Below are 16,740 nucleotides of genomic sequence, written 5' to 3'. Positions count from 1 at the left end.
GTCTGTGCTAACACTTCAGTGCAGCCTTTCAAATAAGATGTTAAACTGAGGCGCTTCATAGAACATAGAACATTACAGTGCGGTACAGGCCCTTTGGCCCTCGATGTTGCGCCGAACTGTGAAACCATTCTAAAGCCCATCTACACTATTCCCTTATCATCCATATGTCTATCCAATGACCATTTGAATGCCCTTAGTGTTGGCGAGTCCACTGCTGTTGCAGACAAGGCATTGCACGCCCTTACTACTCTCTGAATAAAGAACCTACCTATCTCCCCTCAATTTAAAGCTAAGTCCCCTCGTGCTAGACATCACCATCCAAGGAAAAAGGCTCTCACTGTCCACCCTAACCAATCCTCTGATCATCTTGTATGCCTCAATTAAGTCACCTCTTAACCTTCTTCTCTCTAACAAAAAGAGCCTCAAGTCCCTCAGCCTTTCCTCATAAGATCTTCCCTCCATACCAGGCAACATTCTGGTAAATCTCCTCTGCACCCTTTCCAATGCTTCCACATCCTTCCTATAATGCGGCGACCAGAATTGCACGCAATACTCCAAATGCGGCCACACCAGAGTTTTGTACAGCTGCAACATGACCTCATGGCTCCGAAACTCAATCCCTCTACCAATAAACGCTAACACACCGTACGCCTTCTTAACAACCCTCTCAACCTGGGTGGCAATTTTCAGGGATCTATGTACATGGACACCGAGATCTCTCTGCTCATCCACACTGCCAAGAATCTTACCATTAGCCCAGTACTCTGTCTTCCTGTTATTCCTTCCAAAATGAATCACCTCACACTTTTCTGCATTAAACTCCATTTGCCACCTCTCAGCCCAGCGCTGCAGCTTATCTATGTCCCTCTGTAACTTGTAACATCCTTCCGCACTGTCCACAACTCCACCGACTTTAGTGTCATCTGCAAATTTACTCACCCATCCTTCTACGCCCTCCTCCAGGTCATTTATAAAAATGACAAACAGCAGTGCCCCCAAAACAGATCCTTGTGGTACACCACTAGTAACTGGACTCCAGTCTGAACATTTCCCATCAACCACCACCCTTTGTCTTCTTCCAGCTAGCCAATTTCTGATCCAAACTGCTAAATCACCCTGAATCCCATGCCTCCGTATTTTCTGCAGTAGCCTAGCATGGGGAACCTTATCAAACGCTTTGTTGAAATCCATATACACCACATCAACTGCTTTACCCTCATCCACCTGTTTGGTCACCTTCTCAAAGAACTCAATAAGGTTTGTGAGGCACGACCTACCCTTCACAAAACCGTGTTGACTATCTCTAATCAAATTATTCCTTTCCAGATGATTATACATCCTATCTCTTATAAACCTTTCCAAGATTTTGACCACAACAGAAGTAAGGCTCACTGGTCTATAGTTACCGGGGTTGACTCTACTGCCCTTCTTGAACAAGGGGACAACATTTGCTATCCTCCAGTCTTCTGGCACTATTCCTGTAGACAAAGATGACTTAAAGATCAAAGCCAAAGGCTCAGCAATCTCCTCGCTAGCTTCCCAGAGAATCCTAGGATAAATCCCATCCGGCCCAGGGGACTTATCTATTTTCACATTTTCCAGAATTGCTAACACCTCCTCCTTATGAACCTCGAGCCCTTCTAATCTAGTAGCCTGAATCTCAGTATTCTCCTCGACAACATAATCTTTTTCCTGTGTGAATACTGACGAAAAATATTAATTTAGCACCTCGCCTATCTCCTCGGACATCAAGCACAACTTCCCACTACTGCCCTTGACTGGCCCTACTCTTACCCTAGTCATTCTTTTATTCCTGACATATCTATAGAAAGCTTTTGGGTTATCCTTGATCCTACCTACCAAAGACTTCTCATGACCTCTCCTGGATCTTCTTAGCTCTCTCTTTAGGTCCTGCCTCGCTAACTTGTAAATCTCGAGCGCCCCAACTGAACCTTCATGTCTCATCTTTACATAAGCCTCCTTCTTCCTCTTGACAAGTTTTTCGACTGCTTTAGTAAACCACGGTTCCCTTGCTCGACCACTTCCTCCCTGCCTGACAGGTACATACTTATCAAGGACACACAGTAGCTGTTCCTTGAACAAGCTCCACATTTCCATTGTGCCCATCCCCTGCATAAGAACATAAGAACTAGGAACAGGAGTAGGCCATCTGGCCCCTCGAGCCTGCTCCACCATTCAATGAGATCATGGCTGATCTTTGTGGACTCAGCTCCACTCTCCGGCCCGTACACCATATCCCCGAATCCCTTTATTCTTTAGAAAGGTATCTATCTTTTTCTTAAAAATGTTTAAAGTAGGAGCCTCAACTGCTTCACTGGGCAAGGAATTCCAGAGATTCACAACCCTTTGGGTGAAGAAGTTCCTCCTGCAGTTTTCCTCTCCACCCGATGCATCCTAAGTCTTGCCTCATCGCATCATAATTGCCTTTCCCCCAGATATAACTCTTGCTCTGCGGGATATACCTTTCCCTTTCCATCACTAAAGTAAACGTAATCGAATTGTGGTCACTATCACCAAAGTGCTCACCTACCACCAAATCTAACACCTGTCCTGGTTCATTACCCAGTACCAAATCCAATATGGCCTTGCCTCTCGTGGATCTTTAAGATTTTGTGGCGCTGTCAAAGAAGAGAAAGAGTCCCACCCAACATTTCTCCCCCAACCAATTACCAACAAAAAAATAAACATAAGTGAGGAGTGTTATTCCAATATTTGAGGCTCATGCCTGCTTTTTCTCGAAAGTTAGTGAAGGTTTGAATTCCAACAGCACTGAATACTAAGGCCCTGCAACACTTACAAGTGGGTCTGATTCAAGTGAAGTAGGTGTCGTCTCATTGATCTTTCTTTTGTCTGCAGGAGGAACTGGAACCTGTGATCCCGTACTTGGAGGAGGCAGATGGAAGATTTTTGAGCGGTCTTGAGAAGCAGTTGACCAAGGTAGAGTATCCTGCACCCATTTAGCCGGGTCTTCCCACACAGCTTTTCTTCCATATGTCTGAGAGACAAAATAGGAAAGATTATAGACAGCAATAAAAATTGCCGTCCAGTTCATGTGTTTATTTATTTAATACAAAAATACTATTAAGACATAACACCCAAAATTAATTTCTAAAACTAATTTTAAATTTCAATTTAAATGGTCATATGGGGCGTGATACAGCCATTGGATTGCACCATTGTGAAGCCAGGCGTGATGAGTGAATCTCTGGAGAGCTCCAAATCGGGCTTTGCCTTTGTTTCTTTATAGTATGCAGTCTACATAGGTTGTATTGACATACAGAGAGGCTAATCAACATCAGAATCACACACAATCATCTATTTTGATATCTTCACTCTAGATCAGAAAGTATAAAGTCCACTAACCAATCACAGACTTTTTTTTTTCTCTTATTCCTTCCCGGGATGTGAGCGTCGCTGGCTAGACCAGCATTTATTGCCCATTTCCATTGCCCTTGAGAAGGTGGTGGTGAGCTGCCTTTGTGGAAGGGGCGCCAATCAACCAGGCTGTTTTTTGTCCTGGATGGTGTCAAGCTTCTTGAGTATTGTTGGAGATGCATTCATCCAGGAAAGTGGAGAATATTCCATCACACCCCTGACTTGTGTCCTGTAGATGTTGGACAGGCTGTGGGGAGTCAGGAGGTGGAAGTTACTCTCTGACGTGCTCTTGTAGCCACATAATTTGTATGGCTAGACCAGTTCAATTTCTGATCAATGGTAACCCCCAGGATGTTGAAATTTCATCATCTTCTCCTAAAGGTACCACTTGCAGAGGCGCTCAACTTGTTTAGGTTTCAGTCCTATAACCCTTTGCATTTTCTTTCTGTTTTTAGCTCCAGGGAGCAGTCTATTATCCTGTCTCTCAGTAGAAAATGACTCTTCTTTGTTTGTATAGGCCCAGGGCAGAATTTTGGTTGTTGGTAGATCTAGCTCTCCTGTGTATGCCTGGTGTCCATTTCTAGCTTGCTGTTGGGGTTCTATCAACCTTTTACTAGCTTAAATGCCTCATAATACCGAACTACTACAGTGGCCTAGTTTGATCATCCCATACATTCCAATAAAGTGGCAACATTCCTCCAGCTTTTTCTTCCTTTCCCTAAATCTATGAATAGCCTACACTAAACAACAGGAATCAGACTGATATTTGGAAAATCTGGCTGTCCTCAGATATTATTATTTCTCTTAAACCCAAAAGAGATTCTCAGATATGGAGCCCAAGTGTTCGCGCCGTCATGAACGCCGTCGCGTTTCACAACGGCGCGAACCGGGCCCTCGTATGTCCATTTGCCTCCTTTCACGGCGCCAAATGGGCGCCGCGCCAACCTGCGCATGCGCGGGGGACTTCTGTAGTGTGCCGGCCCGACTCAAGATGGAGTCGGTGTACAAGGGCCGGCGCGCCAGAAAGTAGGTCCGGGGGGAGAGGCCGGCCCGCCGATCAATGGGCCCCGATCGCGGGCCAGACCCTATCGGAGCCCCCCCACCCCCTGGTGAAGGAGCCCCACCCCCACAGGCCGCCCCCCCTGACTGCTCCCGCAGACTTCCCGCCGGCAGCGACTAGGGGTGAACGGCACCGGCAGGACGCTGTTGTATCAGCGCGGCCGCTCGGCCCATCCGGGTCAGAGAATCGGCGGCCCCAACGATTCCAGTGGCCCGCAGCCGGCGCCGCGCCAAACATGCCGGCACAAATGGCGCCGATTCTCCGCACCTCGGAGAATCACGCGCCGGCGTCGCAGTATCGTGGCGCGGTTGCGGTGATTCTCCGGGCCTGCGCGGGGCTCGGAGAATCGCCCCCGTAAACTTTAGAGTCTGAGTTGCTGTTGTACATTGACATTAATCCATGATTTGGTCACAAAGGGCAGCTAGTTTAAAAAGAACTATTTTATAAAATGGGAAATGGCTTTTAATTGAGGAATAATGAAATGCTGATTGCAAACGGGTTTGAACCTTTAAGTAGAAAAAGTCAGCCAATTGCATCCAAAACTGAAAAATTCAATTTTAGCATAAATACTTGTCAATTAAACTCTAAGTTCTGAGGGCAGCACGATGGCGCAGTGGTAGCACTGCGCCAAGGTCCCAGGTTCGATCCCAGCTCTGGGTCACTGTCCGTGTGGAGTTTGCACATTCTCCCTCTGTTTGCGTGGGTTTCGCCCCCACAACACAAAAGATGTGCAAGGTAGGTGGATTGAACACGCTAAATTGCCCCTTAATTCGAAAAAATGAATTGGGTACTCTAAATTTATTTTTAAAAACTCTTAAGTTCCATGAAATCAAAGCAGATGTTGGTGAGATTTGGTATTCCTTCTTTGTTGCCGATTGGGAGCTGAATGTGGTGACAAAACAACTTCACCATTGTTACATTTGCAGCCTAGCTTTCCTATGAAAAGTGGCACTATTCAGCTAAGCATAGGCCACCACCTCTGCATAACTTTCAATTTGAGGGTTGATAGCTCCACGGGCGCACTCTGAATTGGCCCAGAATGTATTTTGAGCCTGAACTTCCATTTGAAGATTGCTCCTCTACAAAATTCACTTTACTTTTCTTCCCCTCAGGCAGGTCACTTGATGTCAGCATGCAAGATCAAGAGACCCTCGGGCATAAAGTGCTCATCTCTAGTGTGATTGAGGAAACAAACTGTAATAACACACAGGGCTGGCTTGATTATTTTCCTTGTGTGTCTCGAGGAGTATGAGCTCTCCTGTTAAATACAGGGGTAATACTGTGTGTATATAAGGTCGGACAGATAGGAACGACCGACAGAGGGAGAGGACCCAGTAGTCGAATCGGGCCCATTTGTAAATAGTAAGTATTATAAATAAACGTCTTCTGTATGTTACTCGTCTGGCTCCGTCCGCCTTTATTAAACAAACTATGAGAGCTGCCTATCTCCATCTACAAAACAGTGTCGAAGGTCTGTGATAGAACCTGTAAATAAATGCATGGTCAGGGTTACGCAATTTTCCAAATGAAAGGATACAAGTGCGAATTAGGAATGGAAACAAAATGATGTTGGAACATGTCAAACATTAACTTCAGAAATAAGGAGACCAGCACAGCAGCTTAACAAGGCACGTTCATTACTTTGATTTCTATCAAGTGTGTTAAAGTGACAATTTCACAATGCTGGTCGAGCAGATTGGTCATTTTAATTTCACCAACAAATAGAAAATAGTTCACTTTTGTTCTTGCTGCCGCTAATTTGGAAATGTTTTGTTTGCCTGCTGTTGCTCAAACCAGTGCAGCCTCTGCAAAGTATTCTCAGTACTTTGCAAACAGGATTGTTTATTTTTCCTGCAGATTTTGTCTGACTTAGTTTATTAACGAGGGTGCCTATAAATGGCTACTGCCCACCAGGCTATGTTTGCTTGATTATGGTCGATTTTCTAACCTTGGCATTGTTACATATTAGAGGCAGCTCCTCTGTCTTCATCACGATTCTCATCAAAGTTCACATGAAAACATCTGAAGCAAATCTTCAAGCCAAGTCTCCAAACTGTCTTTTTAAAAAATAATTGAGCACCTCAAATCCATTAAGAAAAGAGGGCTGTTAAGGTTAAGTTGCACTCAAAGGTTTCGCATGTTTAAGGCTTTTCATAAAACTAAATTTCACATTCTTAATCTGATAGGTCAGCACTGTTCTGATAAATGTAGCTATTTAATCTGTACAAATAATCACCTTGATGCCATCATTAACTCCTTCCTGAAGATAAGGGAGAATGGAATAATTCCACAGGTCAATGAACCATTCTCTGAATTCAGCCACATTGACCGGAGAGGACAGGAAAAAGCAAGGACCTGCGAGAAAATAAATAAGAAGGAACATCAATGTTCCATAATGGCTACAACATCTCAGACGTTCATTATTTTAAAAGTTCTTAAGGTTAAGCAAGGTGAATAAATTCAGAAATGTAATTAAATAGATCAATCTACGAGAATTTGTAGTTCGATTTTACCCCTGCCTCCAATTACAGCGCAGGGCATAGTTGGACCCCATTCTGATAAACCCTGATCACCGAGGATTTTAAATAGGTTCAGTTCAATTTTCAGTCTTGGGGCAGGATTCCCCAGCCTTGCAGCCGCCTGTTTCTCGGTGACGGGTGGCGGCTCGCCATTGGTGGCGGGATTCTCTGCTCCGCCGCTATCAATGGGAATTCCCATTGAAGCCACCTCACCACGCTGGGAAACCGACCAGGAAAATGGGAACAGAGGCACTCACTAATGTTCCTTCATGGCCGTTGATACTCCTGCGTCTCTTTGGGCCACACGTGGGTGCGCAGTCACCCTGAGCAGATGGTGAACTGACTTCAGCTCTGCAGGGCAGGTAAACCTGTCCAGTGAGGGGGCGTTCCAATCCTCCAGGAAAACAAAAGTCTTCACTTCAAGCCGCTTGTGATGTGTCGGGAACTTCAGGCCAGATAACACATCCACTGGGTGTAGAAGAGTCTGACAGTCATCAGCCTCATAGGGACACCCATCCGCCAGTAGGACCAGACAATCCTGCTGCTAGCGAATGGAAGGAGAATTCCAGCCTTGATATTTTCACTCAATATTCTGTGGCAGCAGTAGGGCAGTACTAGCAGTGCTCAGCCAGTGGTTGCACTGAAAGGGTTTCAAATAGCAGTGGCAGTATGTCTAATTCAAGATCCTTTTGCCAGATTTAATTGGAGTGGACTTGAATCCAGTAAAACATTGACGCTATTGGTCATCTACTGTAATCATAGAAAATAATTACTTTGAAAAGAGGAAGGAAACATTTTCAGGTCCCACCCATGCCATGACCCATTGCAGGTGGCAATGGAAAATATGGAGAGCCAGCCATAAGTCCGTTGACTTTCAGCGGCACTGGAAAATCCCTCGGGGAAGGGGGGTGCTGCGGCCACCGCCACCTAGAAGGACAAGGGCAGCAGATGCATGAGAACATCACCACCTTTAAGCTCCCCTCCAATTCACACATAAACCTGGCTGAGAGATATTTCCCTGCTTGTTAATTGTCACTGACTTGAAATCCTGTAAGTTCTTATCGAACAGCAATGGAGGGGGGAAGGGGTGGGGGTGGTGGAAAACCTTCACCACATGGACCGTAGTGGTTTCAGAAGGCCCAATATCATGTCTTCTGTGGCAACTAGGGATGGGCAAGAGGTGCCAACTTTGCCACTGAGTACCACTCCATGAACAAAGAAATAGAACAAAGAAATGTACAGCACAGGAACAGGCCCTTCGGCCCTCCAAGCCCGTGCCGACCATGCTGCCCGACTAAAGCATGAAGAAGGATATAAACAAAAATCAGGTGGATGTCAAGTCAAATGGTAATGGAAATCGAGAACTCTCTCCTCCAAAAGGTTGTGGATGCTATATCAGCTCAAGTGATCACAACTGGGCCACTTTCGATTAGGTAAGGGTTTGAAGGGATATGGAACAGGCTGGGTAAATTGAGTTGAAGCACAGACTGACTGATTGAATGGCAGAACAGGCTTGAAGGGATGAATATCCTACTTCTATCCCTTAGTTCCCCCACTGTTCCCGCCTCATGAATGGCTTAGACATTCAACCCAGAGGCAGCACAGTGGCGCAGTGGTTAGCACTGCTGTCTCAAGGACCCAAGTTTGAACCCAGCCCTGGGTCACTTTGTGTGGAGTTTTCACATTCTCCTCGTGTCTGCCTGGGTCTCACCACAACACCTCAAAAAGATGTGAAGGGCAGGTCAATTGGCCATGCCAAATTGCCGCTTAATTGAAAAAAAAGAATCGGGTACTCTAAATTTAAAAAAAAGATATTCAACCCTGTCCAACTAGGAATCACAGAAAAAAAAAACTGTTTTAAGAATCTAAATTTTACACTGATAGCTGAGGTAAACCAAGCTCAGAGCATGCAGGATCAATCTGCTGCTGTGGTACTGTCCCACACACGTTATACCTGCATACTGAGAGTAAATGTCATTGCTGCTTATTATTACAAATGTTTTTCCGTGATGTTGGCTGAATTTCACCACAAGGTAAGTGTTTAAACTTAGACCCTGATTAGAAAAATTCTGGCTAACTCACATGCATTCACACTCAATTAATTGACAACGTATTAAAGAGCTGCCTATTGAAGGGTAACAAACGGTCACAATTGCCATCGAAGAAACAGCACCTACCAATGAGGAAGTCAGAAGTACTGTACATTTCCAGAAATGTGTGGAGATGGTACCATAACTTGGGAACCCAGTTAAGAACATTGAGGATTTCATTATTGTTCGCGTTTGCATCATTCTCTGATTCAATCAGCTTCCGTTGTAAATAGCGGCTTAGGAATCCATTAGCAGGCTCTGCATTGTTAGAAAATGGTACCAGCCTGGAAATCAATATTATGCATTGTTATTCCATAATTTCCACTGGCAGATCGAGAAAGTACTGCAGAAAATGACAGTCTGATCAGTTTGTAATCTCAAGAGGGAACTACTAGCATTATTTAATTCATGAAGGAATGGACACTGCTCTCCCAATTCCACATCTTCAGTTCATCAACAGATCTTCTGCAATTATTGCAGTTCATCTGAAAAAGGTATAATTAATTCAATGGATCCTAACTATCTCATTCTGTTATAAATACAGCAGAGCGCAAATATACTTTATCTGTATTGAGATCAATCTGTTAATTTTTCAGTTTGTCCTTTCTTTAAGTTTCTTAAACAAATCTTTACAAAATTTTAACTTGAATTCCTTTTTATTTGTTCATGGCCTGCACATGTCACTGGCTGGGTCAGCATTTATTGCCCATCCCTGAGGGCATTAAAGAGTCCACCACATTTCTGTGGATCTGAAATTTTACATGTAAGAACAAAATATTTCCTTCCCTGAAGGACATTAGTGAATTAGATGGGTTTTTATGACATTGAACAATGGTATGGTCACCATTTGACTTTAATTCTAGATTTTTAATAATTGAATTCAAATTTCGCTATCTGGCAGGGTGGGATTCAAATGATTGTCCCCAGAGGATTATCCTGGGTCCCTGGATTACTAGTCCAGGGAAAATACCACTGTCTCGAATGCTCAAAACATTGTCTTCCATTACAAATTAAAACATGCACAACATAATGGGTTTTGAAGGACAAATCACAGCATTACAGCCTTGAAATCCTTAAGGGATATGTTCGTGCAATTGCAACTGAACAGAACCTCCATCTGGTCCAAGACAGAAATCGTGCCCCAATGCACCAGGGGTGTAGTCACTTGGATGGCCAGGTTAGGTGCATTAGTGGCAGCTGCTCGGACCGCTGGCCAAGAATATTTCAGCAGCACTCTATCGCTCCAACAGCATGGTGAGGTTCTGAAGAAGACCGTCCTCTTTTCATCATCTTCTTCTGATGGACCAAGTGAGCATGTCTAGAAATGAAATCGATCCTCTTCAGACACGTCTTCGGCTGAGTTTCAGGGCAGGTGTTATGGGCCATTTTCCTTGGGATAACCCAGATGTAAGGCTTGTTTAACAGGGCGTGAGCAAAAGATCCAACACAACTCTGAGATCGTGGAATTTAGAAGGCCAGCGCTCCTGAGACTGGGGATGTGGTGAATTCTAAATTAGTTGGGTCACACGTTAAATTCCTGCCTTCTCTTTAGCCCTGGACATTTTGAGTCCTTAGTTCCAGATAAAGACAACTGTGCATAAAAATCAAATTACTCTGTTGGATACAGAAAAATCCTCAAGAGAAATAAAAAGAAGAAAAAGCACAGAAAGTGATAATAATTAATATAGATTTTTTGGTGTAGGCTATTTCAGCGATCTTAGACCAAAGTATTAACCTGCTATTTCAGTTTCAGATCCTGGCTGGCCAGTTTGGTTCACTTCGATTTCAGATTTCCAGCATTTTACCCTTCTACCGTTACTGCATTAGTGAAAGGTTTGGGCTAAATTAGTTTAAAACTTATTCTGTGTATTTATTTGCACAAGAGAAGTCCATCCCTCCCATGACAATTAGACTAATCTCACATTAATCAAAGGTATGATTACAGATATACTAATTTCTTCATATATAGATCTGTACTTTACCTAAAACTGAGATGAAGGCCATGGTTCGGTGTTGTTTTGACAGGTTGGTTGGTGGTTCCAATTACATATGGGCTGTAGGGCAAGAAATAAAAAATATATTGAAACCAAAGATAATACAAGGGTCAATGTCTAAGTCACTTTTTACACTTGACAGCTGGAAATCACTTTTGTATTTCAGAATGTACTTAACTTTGAAGTACATTTTAAAATCTATAGGACCTTAAACTAGAAACAACCTCAGAAAAATCACTTCATGTTAATGACAAAGTTTGTACAAGATACTCTTCATAATATGTCAAGCAAGGTCCACAGATTACAATTTTATAAATATCTACCATCATTGAATAAGGAAGCTTGTTTTCCACTTGTTTGAAATCAGCAGTAAAAGTGTAAATGCCACCACAGTCCCAGAGGACCCCCGCCGGTGAGCTGGAGCTGGCAGGAATTCTCACTAAAATGAGCACATTGGCATGGTGCCTGGAGGACATTGGAGCCAGAGGGTGGTCGAGAATGGCAAGGGTGCCAGGAGGCAGTGCCAGGTTGGTGCTGGCGATTGGGGGGTGGGGGTGGGTGAGAGGGGAGGGTGGCTGATGCAGGGATGACATCAGCAGCCGTTGACGCTCCCGCGCAAGGGCGGACTTCCGCCGACTGGCAGGATGTGGGTGAGGCCCAACAGGAGACCCGTTGGGAGGGCCCCGATGCCAGTGATCCTTGGAGGGGAGGGGGAAGATCAGACAAAAATTGATATTGAAACAAAGAGAAAATTATTTGCGCAAGTGATATATTCTAGCAGATGTGTTATGGGACACCTTGGAAGTTCCAACACAAGGACTCAATGGGAGTTATCAAGGAATTTTCAACTTCCAATGGGAGATTCCCCAGATCCCCAGAATCCTTTAAAAAGATTTCCAACTTTGATCTGGGCCAAGATTCTCCCCTACCTGGCGGAGCGGGTGGTCCCGGCGGGCTGGAGTGGCGGGAACCACTCCGGCATCGGGCCATACCAAAGGTGCGGATTTCTCCGCACCTTTAGGGGCTAAGCCCTCACCTTGAGGGGCTAGGCCCGTGCCGGAGTGGTTGGCGCGCCGCCGGCCGGCGGGAAAGGCCTTTGGCGCCACGCCAGCCGGGACCGAAGGGACTTCGCCAGTCGGCGGAAGTCCGCCCTTGCGCGGGAGCGTCAACGGCTGCTGATGTCATCCCTGCACATGCGCAGGGGGGGGGGGGTCACTTCCGCATCGGCCATCGGTGGGCCCCGATCGTGGGCCAGGCCACCGTGGAGGCACCTCCCGGGGCCAGATCGCCCTGCGCCCCCTCCAGGACCCCAGAGCCTGTCCGCGCCGCCAGTCCCGCCGGGAAGGGAGGTGGTTTGGTTCATGCCGACAGGACTGGCATGACAGCAGCGGGACTTCGGCCCATCACGGGCCGGTAAATCGCCGGCGGGGGTCCCGCCGGCCGGCGTGATTTCCGCCCCCACCGAATTTTCTGTGCCGGCGAATTCGGCGGCCGGCGGGGGCAGGATTCACGACGCCCCCCGGCGATTCTCCGACCCAGTAGGAGAATCCCAACCCTGATGTTGAAGACTTCATAAGGTTCCGACTTATTTAACTGAATAGTTTCCCACAAAATGTTAGAGAAAAATCTGGTCCAACTCCTGGGTCACTATACAACTGACCCCTCAATCACTCACACTGAACCCGCCCCCCCACAACTCCACCCTAATCCCCATCTCCTCTTTGACATTCCTCTCTTCCCAACTCGACCTAACCCCCACCAGCCAACTACCCCCCTGACCTCATCAACTGACTCCTCAACCAACCCAACACCCCAGCTGAACTGATTCGCCCCTATCTGACAACCTTTCCCAATCCAACTATCCCTCTGACCCACTTTCTACCTTGCCCACCTATCACCATCATCCTACCCATTTGTCACCATGGCCATATCACCCACCTGCCATTCTATCCACCTGCCATCCTATCCACCTTCCACCCTACCCACCTGCAGCTCTACCTATCTGCCACCCTACCCACCTGACACCTTATCATCTCGCCCACCTGACACTCAACCAACCTCAACCATCTGCCATCCTACTCCCTTACCTCCTGAGCCAACCTATCCTCATATACACTTATCGCCCCTCCGTAGCTTTGAAAAATAGCTCCAGGGCATTTAAACTCTTTTCTAACCAGAGTACGACAGCTGGTGGCATAAAAACAGGGCATGGTTTGCTTCTGCTCGACAGTCCAGCACTGCGAAGAAGTTACTTCATTTCAAGCACCCGCGGCCATTCTGGTGAAGCTGGGGTTGAGAATCTTGGCCAGCAATGCAGAGTTCCAATTTGGCAGAGAAAAGTAGGAGGGGTGTGGCAAACTGTCAGCGATTGCTGCTCCATGATGTTTTGGGGCCCATGTATCACAAGGCCAAAAAGAATCTTAGCATAACAGAGCAAGTACAGAGACGAGACTGCCTTAATACATTTCTCAGTACTTTTTAAAGCACTAAAGCTTCTTTATTACTGTAATTACTGAAACCCTGTGTAGAATAATGGTATTTTTGTGCACATCGTTTAGGTATTTTACTTTTTTGCTGGAGAGGTGATGAAAGAAAGTACATGGTTCCCAAAAGCTGTGTACATTGATACTCTTATGACAGTATTGCAAGTTACTTAAGCCCCAAACTGAATTTAACCCATCTTGTTCTCATGGGACTTTTGATTTTCTCAATATCCCGTTAAATGCCAATCTTACCATAAGCATTCGATGTATTTCTACTCATAAAAAACTTATATTAATTCCATTTTGCTTTAAACAGCATGCAGTTAATTATTTTTTTAAAAGTACAACTAACCATTTATGATATTTGCATGTAAGGGCACCATTGACAAGTTCACTTAGAGAGCCAGGCTCACTGAGGTCATCAAGTACTATTACCAATGGTACATTCCCTGTGCTGGTTTCTCTGTCAATTTGATTGGCGAGATTAGAAAGGTACAGCTGCAGATCCTACAGGGGAAATACATACACACATGAAAACTGAACTACCATTTTAGACTTCCTTCATCATAAAAACATTGTTGAATGGAGATGTAATGAAATTTTGCTCAGTAAATATTATCTAAAGTTCATTAGAACTTATTTGCTTCTGCTATACCATCTCTCTTTAAACAGTTGACGCCAATGTTCTGTGAGGCTTGAAATATTAGAGCACCACCAACACATCAGTTCTTAAAGAGTCCTTTATTTGTTATTTTAACTAAACCCCATTGAAATGAGGGTCAGGCATTAACATTTGTACAATAATATTCACATCGGTTAAACTCACAGCATGATGATGTCTTTCTGCTCAACTCTATATAATTACATAGAATTTACAGCATCAAACTGGCCGTTTGGCCCAGCTCATCTATACTGTATTTATGTTCCACACAGGCTTCTTCCCCTTTCTTATCCAACTTGATCAGTATAGTTTTTTCTCCTTTATCTGTTAATCAACTTGTCCTTAAATGCATCTAATCTACTTGCCTCAATTATCCCTTGTTTCAAATTCTACTTCTTTGTAGATAATTTGGTTGTATATGGCCTTTGATTTAGGTCTCCCCAGTAAGCATCATCGCTACAGTTGCGCTTCAAACCCTTTCATAATATTAAAGACATATGTAAGGTCGCCTGGAGAAAAGAGGCTCAGACTATTTTCTCCACAAATAAAAGTTTGGGTGCAATGAAGTTTGATTATTCCATCTGCCAACGGCTCTACGGAGTTAACAATCACTGACAATTTGGGCTGTCTGCCAATCCCTTTAACTCATGCTCACAGTGAAAAGCAGTTTCCATACACAGCTCCATGTCTCTTGTGCACTTAGTGACGTGATTCGGATAGAATGCACCATGTGAATTGTGCACCATGCCACAATATTAACAATTACCTTTTTCACAGTACTATACACCAGAGACTATTCTCTGACCACATTCTGTCTCCACTGTCAGACCATAACTGAACTGATTTATTTACAAGATAATTACACAGAAGCAGAAACACACAAGAGGCCCAAATAGTATATTACGTGAGGTACTCAGTATATAAATTATTTCAAAATAAGATGAAATCCTAAATGCTCAGCAGTTCCTTTCAATACTTTTTGAATTTGTTCTCTAAGGAATCATTATATGGCAAAGAATGCTTGGAGCCCCTTTTGGACAATTCCACTGTATGAGGTAAGAGAACTAAAGTCCCCAGTAAAACTTGTCAACTCTCACGCAAGCTTCATCACACCCAGGATGAAAAATGTTCTTGAAGTGTGGCTGGCAGGGGTTAAGCCCATTTACACTGGGCATTTGCCTTCTTCTTGAAGTCTCAGGGGCAATGATACTTTTGTATCACTCCCCCTTTTGGAAGTAATGTCAAAGAAGGAGGTAGGCTGGCATCTTGGCAGCCAATCAGCAAATAACTGGTTGCCTTAAGGAAAGTATCTTCCTAAAATTTGGCAAATCACTGATTGTTCTGTACTTCTTTGGCCAGCCCAGTTGGCATTGTGTCCCAACAACTGTCAGATGCTGCAATGTCCTCTGCCCAACTGGCAGGCGAATCTTGCCCAGGGAACCTCCCAGTTTTATTGGACAAAGCCTGAGGGAATTCCATTGGAGTCATGGGTGTAATCAGCCAGTGTTCAGGAAGTCCTGCTTCATCTTTTGGCAGAGCAGGATTTGAGTTTCTGAAGTTCGTGTTGCTTATAAACTGTTCATTGTGTATTTGGCTTAAAAGACCTCTTTTGAAAATACAGCTGACTTGAGTCAATCTTTAAATCACATTCTCTTGTTTAATAAAGCCGCCATCTAAAAAACGATAGAATACAGAAATCTTTCTATGTGATGCATATAATGGGGCCTTGTCTATTCAACAGACATAGACAAGTTGTAATTCAGCGCATACAAAGAAAAACAATTCTGCATGTTGTGAGGTGCTAATTTAAAATTGCAAGCCCCTTCATTTTTTTGCTGCTTGTAACAACGCACACACTGCAAAGGAGATTCGACAATCAGCATGCAATACCTTCTAAAAATTACCTTGCAGGAATGTGTATCCATATTGAATGTTACAATGATTTCATCTGTGACCTCTCGTCCTGATCTCTGAACCAAGTATTCAGCCAAGCGAATTGATAGATAGGACTTGCCAGTCCCACTGGGCCCTGACAAAATAAGCCTTCGATGTTTAAGCAGGAGACTGATGTAATGCTGCATCATCGGTTTAGGAATCAGGGTCTCAAAAACCAAACTGTCCACACTTTTCTCCTTCAATCCTGCAAGGGAATCACTGTGGTTAATTCTCCAATTAAGCTGCTTATTTCCAATATTGTACAATGCAGAAGGAAAACCCTCTAAGGAAAGAAAATCGCAAACATCTGCTAACAACGCATTGGCTTGAATTTTTCATCCATCGGGTGCGCAAGCTTGGCCGGGCCTTGGTATTTAACCTGCAGCCAGTGTGAGACGTGCACCGGGGCCAGCTCAGTATTACTGGAGAGGGCGGGAAGACAGCAGAAGACAAGAAATGGAAGGGTGTGTGATGGCGCTTCTAATATGCACACTCAGGGGAGCAGCCATTGCAGAGCTGTCTCTGGGAGTTGCTGACCTGTAAGAAATAGGTTGCGACGGAAAAACTATGCAAAGAGTGTCTAGGCAGCGCACTCAAACACA

At 44.6% G+C, this 16,740-nt stretch overlaps 1 protein-coding gene across 8 annotated transcripts in view; it reads right to left on the bottom strand.

Annotated features, from left to right (window-relative positions):
- The window catches only part of LOC140393873 (neuron navigator 1-like), a 970,643-nt gene that overhangs the window by 22,330 nt on the left and 931,573 nt on the right, over positions 1 to 16,740 (bottom strand). For all 8 annotated transcript variants that reach the window (XM_072480430.1, XM_072480425.1, XM_072480424.1 and 5 more), the window contains 6 exons: positions 16,108 to 16,343; positions 13,895 to 14,049; positions 11,048 to 11,119; positions 9,153 to 9,349; positions 6,693 to 6,811; positions 2,819 to 3,016 (listed from right to left, as the gene is read on the bottom strand). In XM_072480430.1, the coding sequence (XP_072336531.1) occupies positions 2,819 to 3,016; positions 6,693 to 6,811; positions 9,153 to 9,349; positions 11,048 to 11,119; positions 13,895 to 14,049; positions 16,108 to 16,343 (977 nt within the window). The remainder of the gene's footprint in view (positions 1 to 2,818; positions 3,017 to 6,692; positions 6,812 to 9,152; positions 9,350 to 11,047; positions 11,120 to 13,894; positions 14,050 to 16,107; positions 16,344 to 16,740) is intronic.

This window comes from Scyliorhinus torazame, chromosome 17 (genome assembly GCF_047496885.1).
Source record: "Scyliorhinus torazame isolate Kashiwa2021f chromosome 17, sScyTor2.1, whole genome shotgun sequence".
NCBI lineage: Eukaryota > Metazoa > Chordata > Chondrichthyes > Carcharhiniformes > Scyliorhinidae > Scyliorhinus > Scyliorhinus torazame.
The sequence above is the reverse complement of the archived record's forward strand: the minus strand, read 5'-3'. Positions and strand labels throughout refer to the sequence as shown.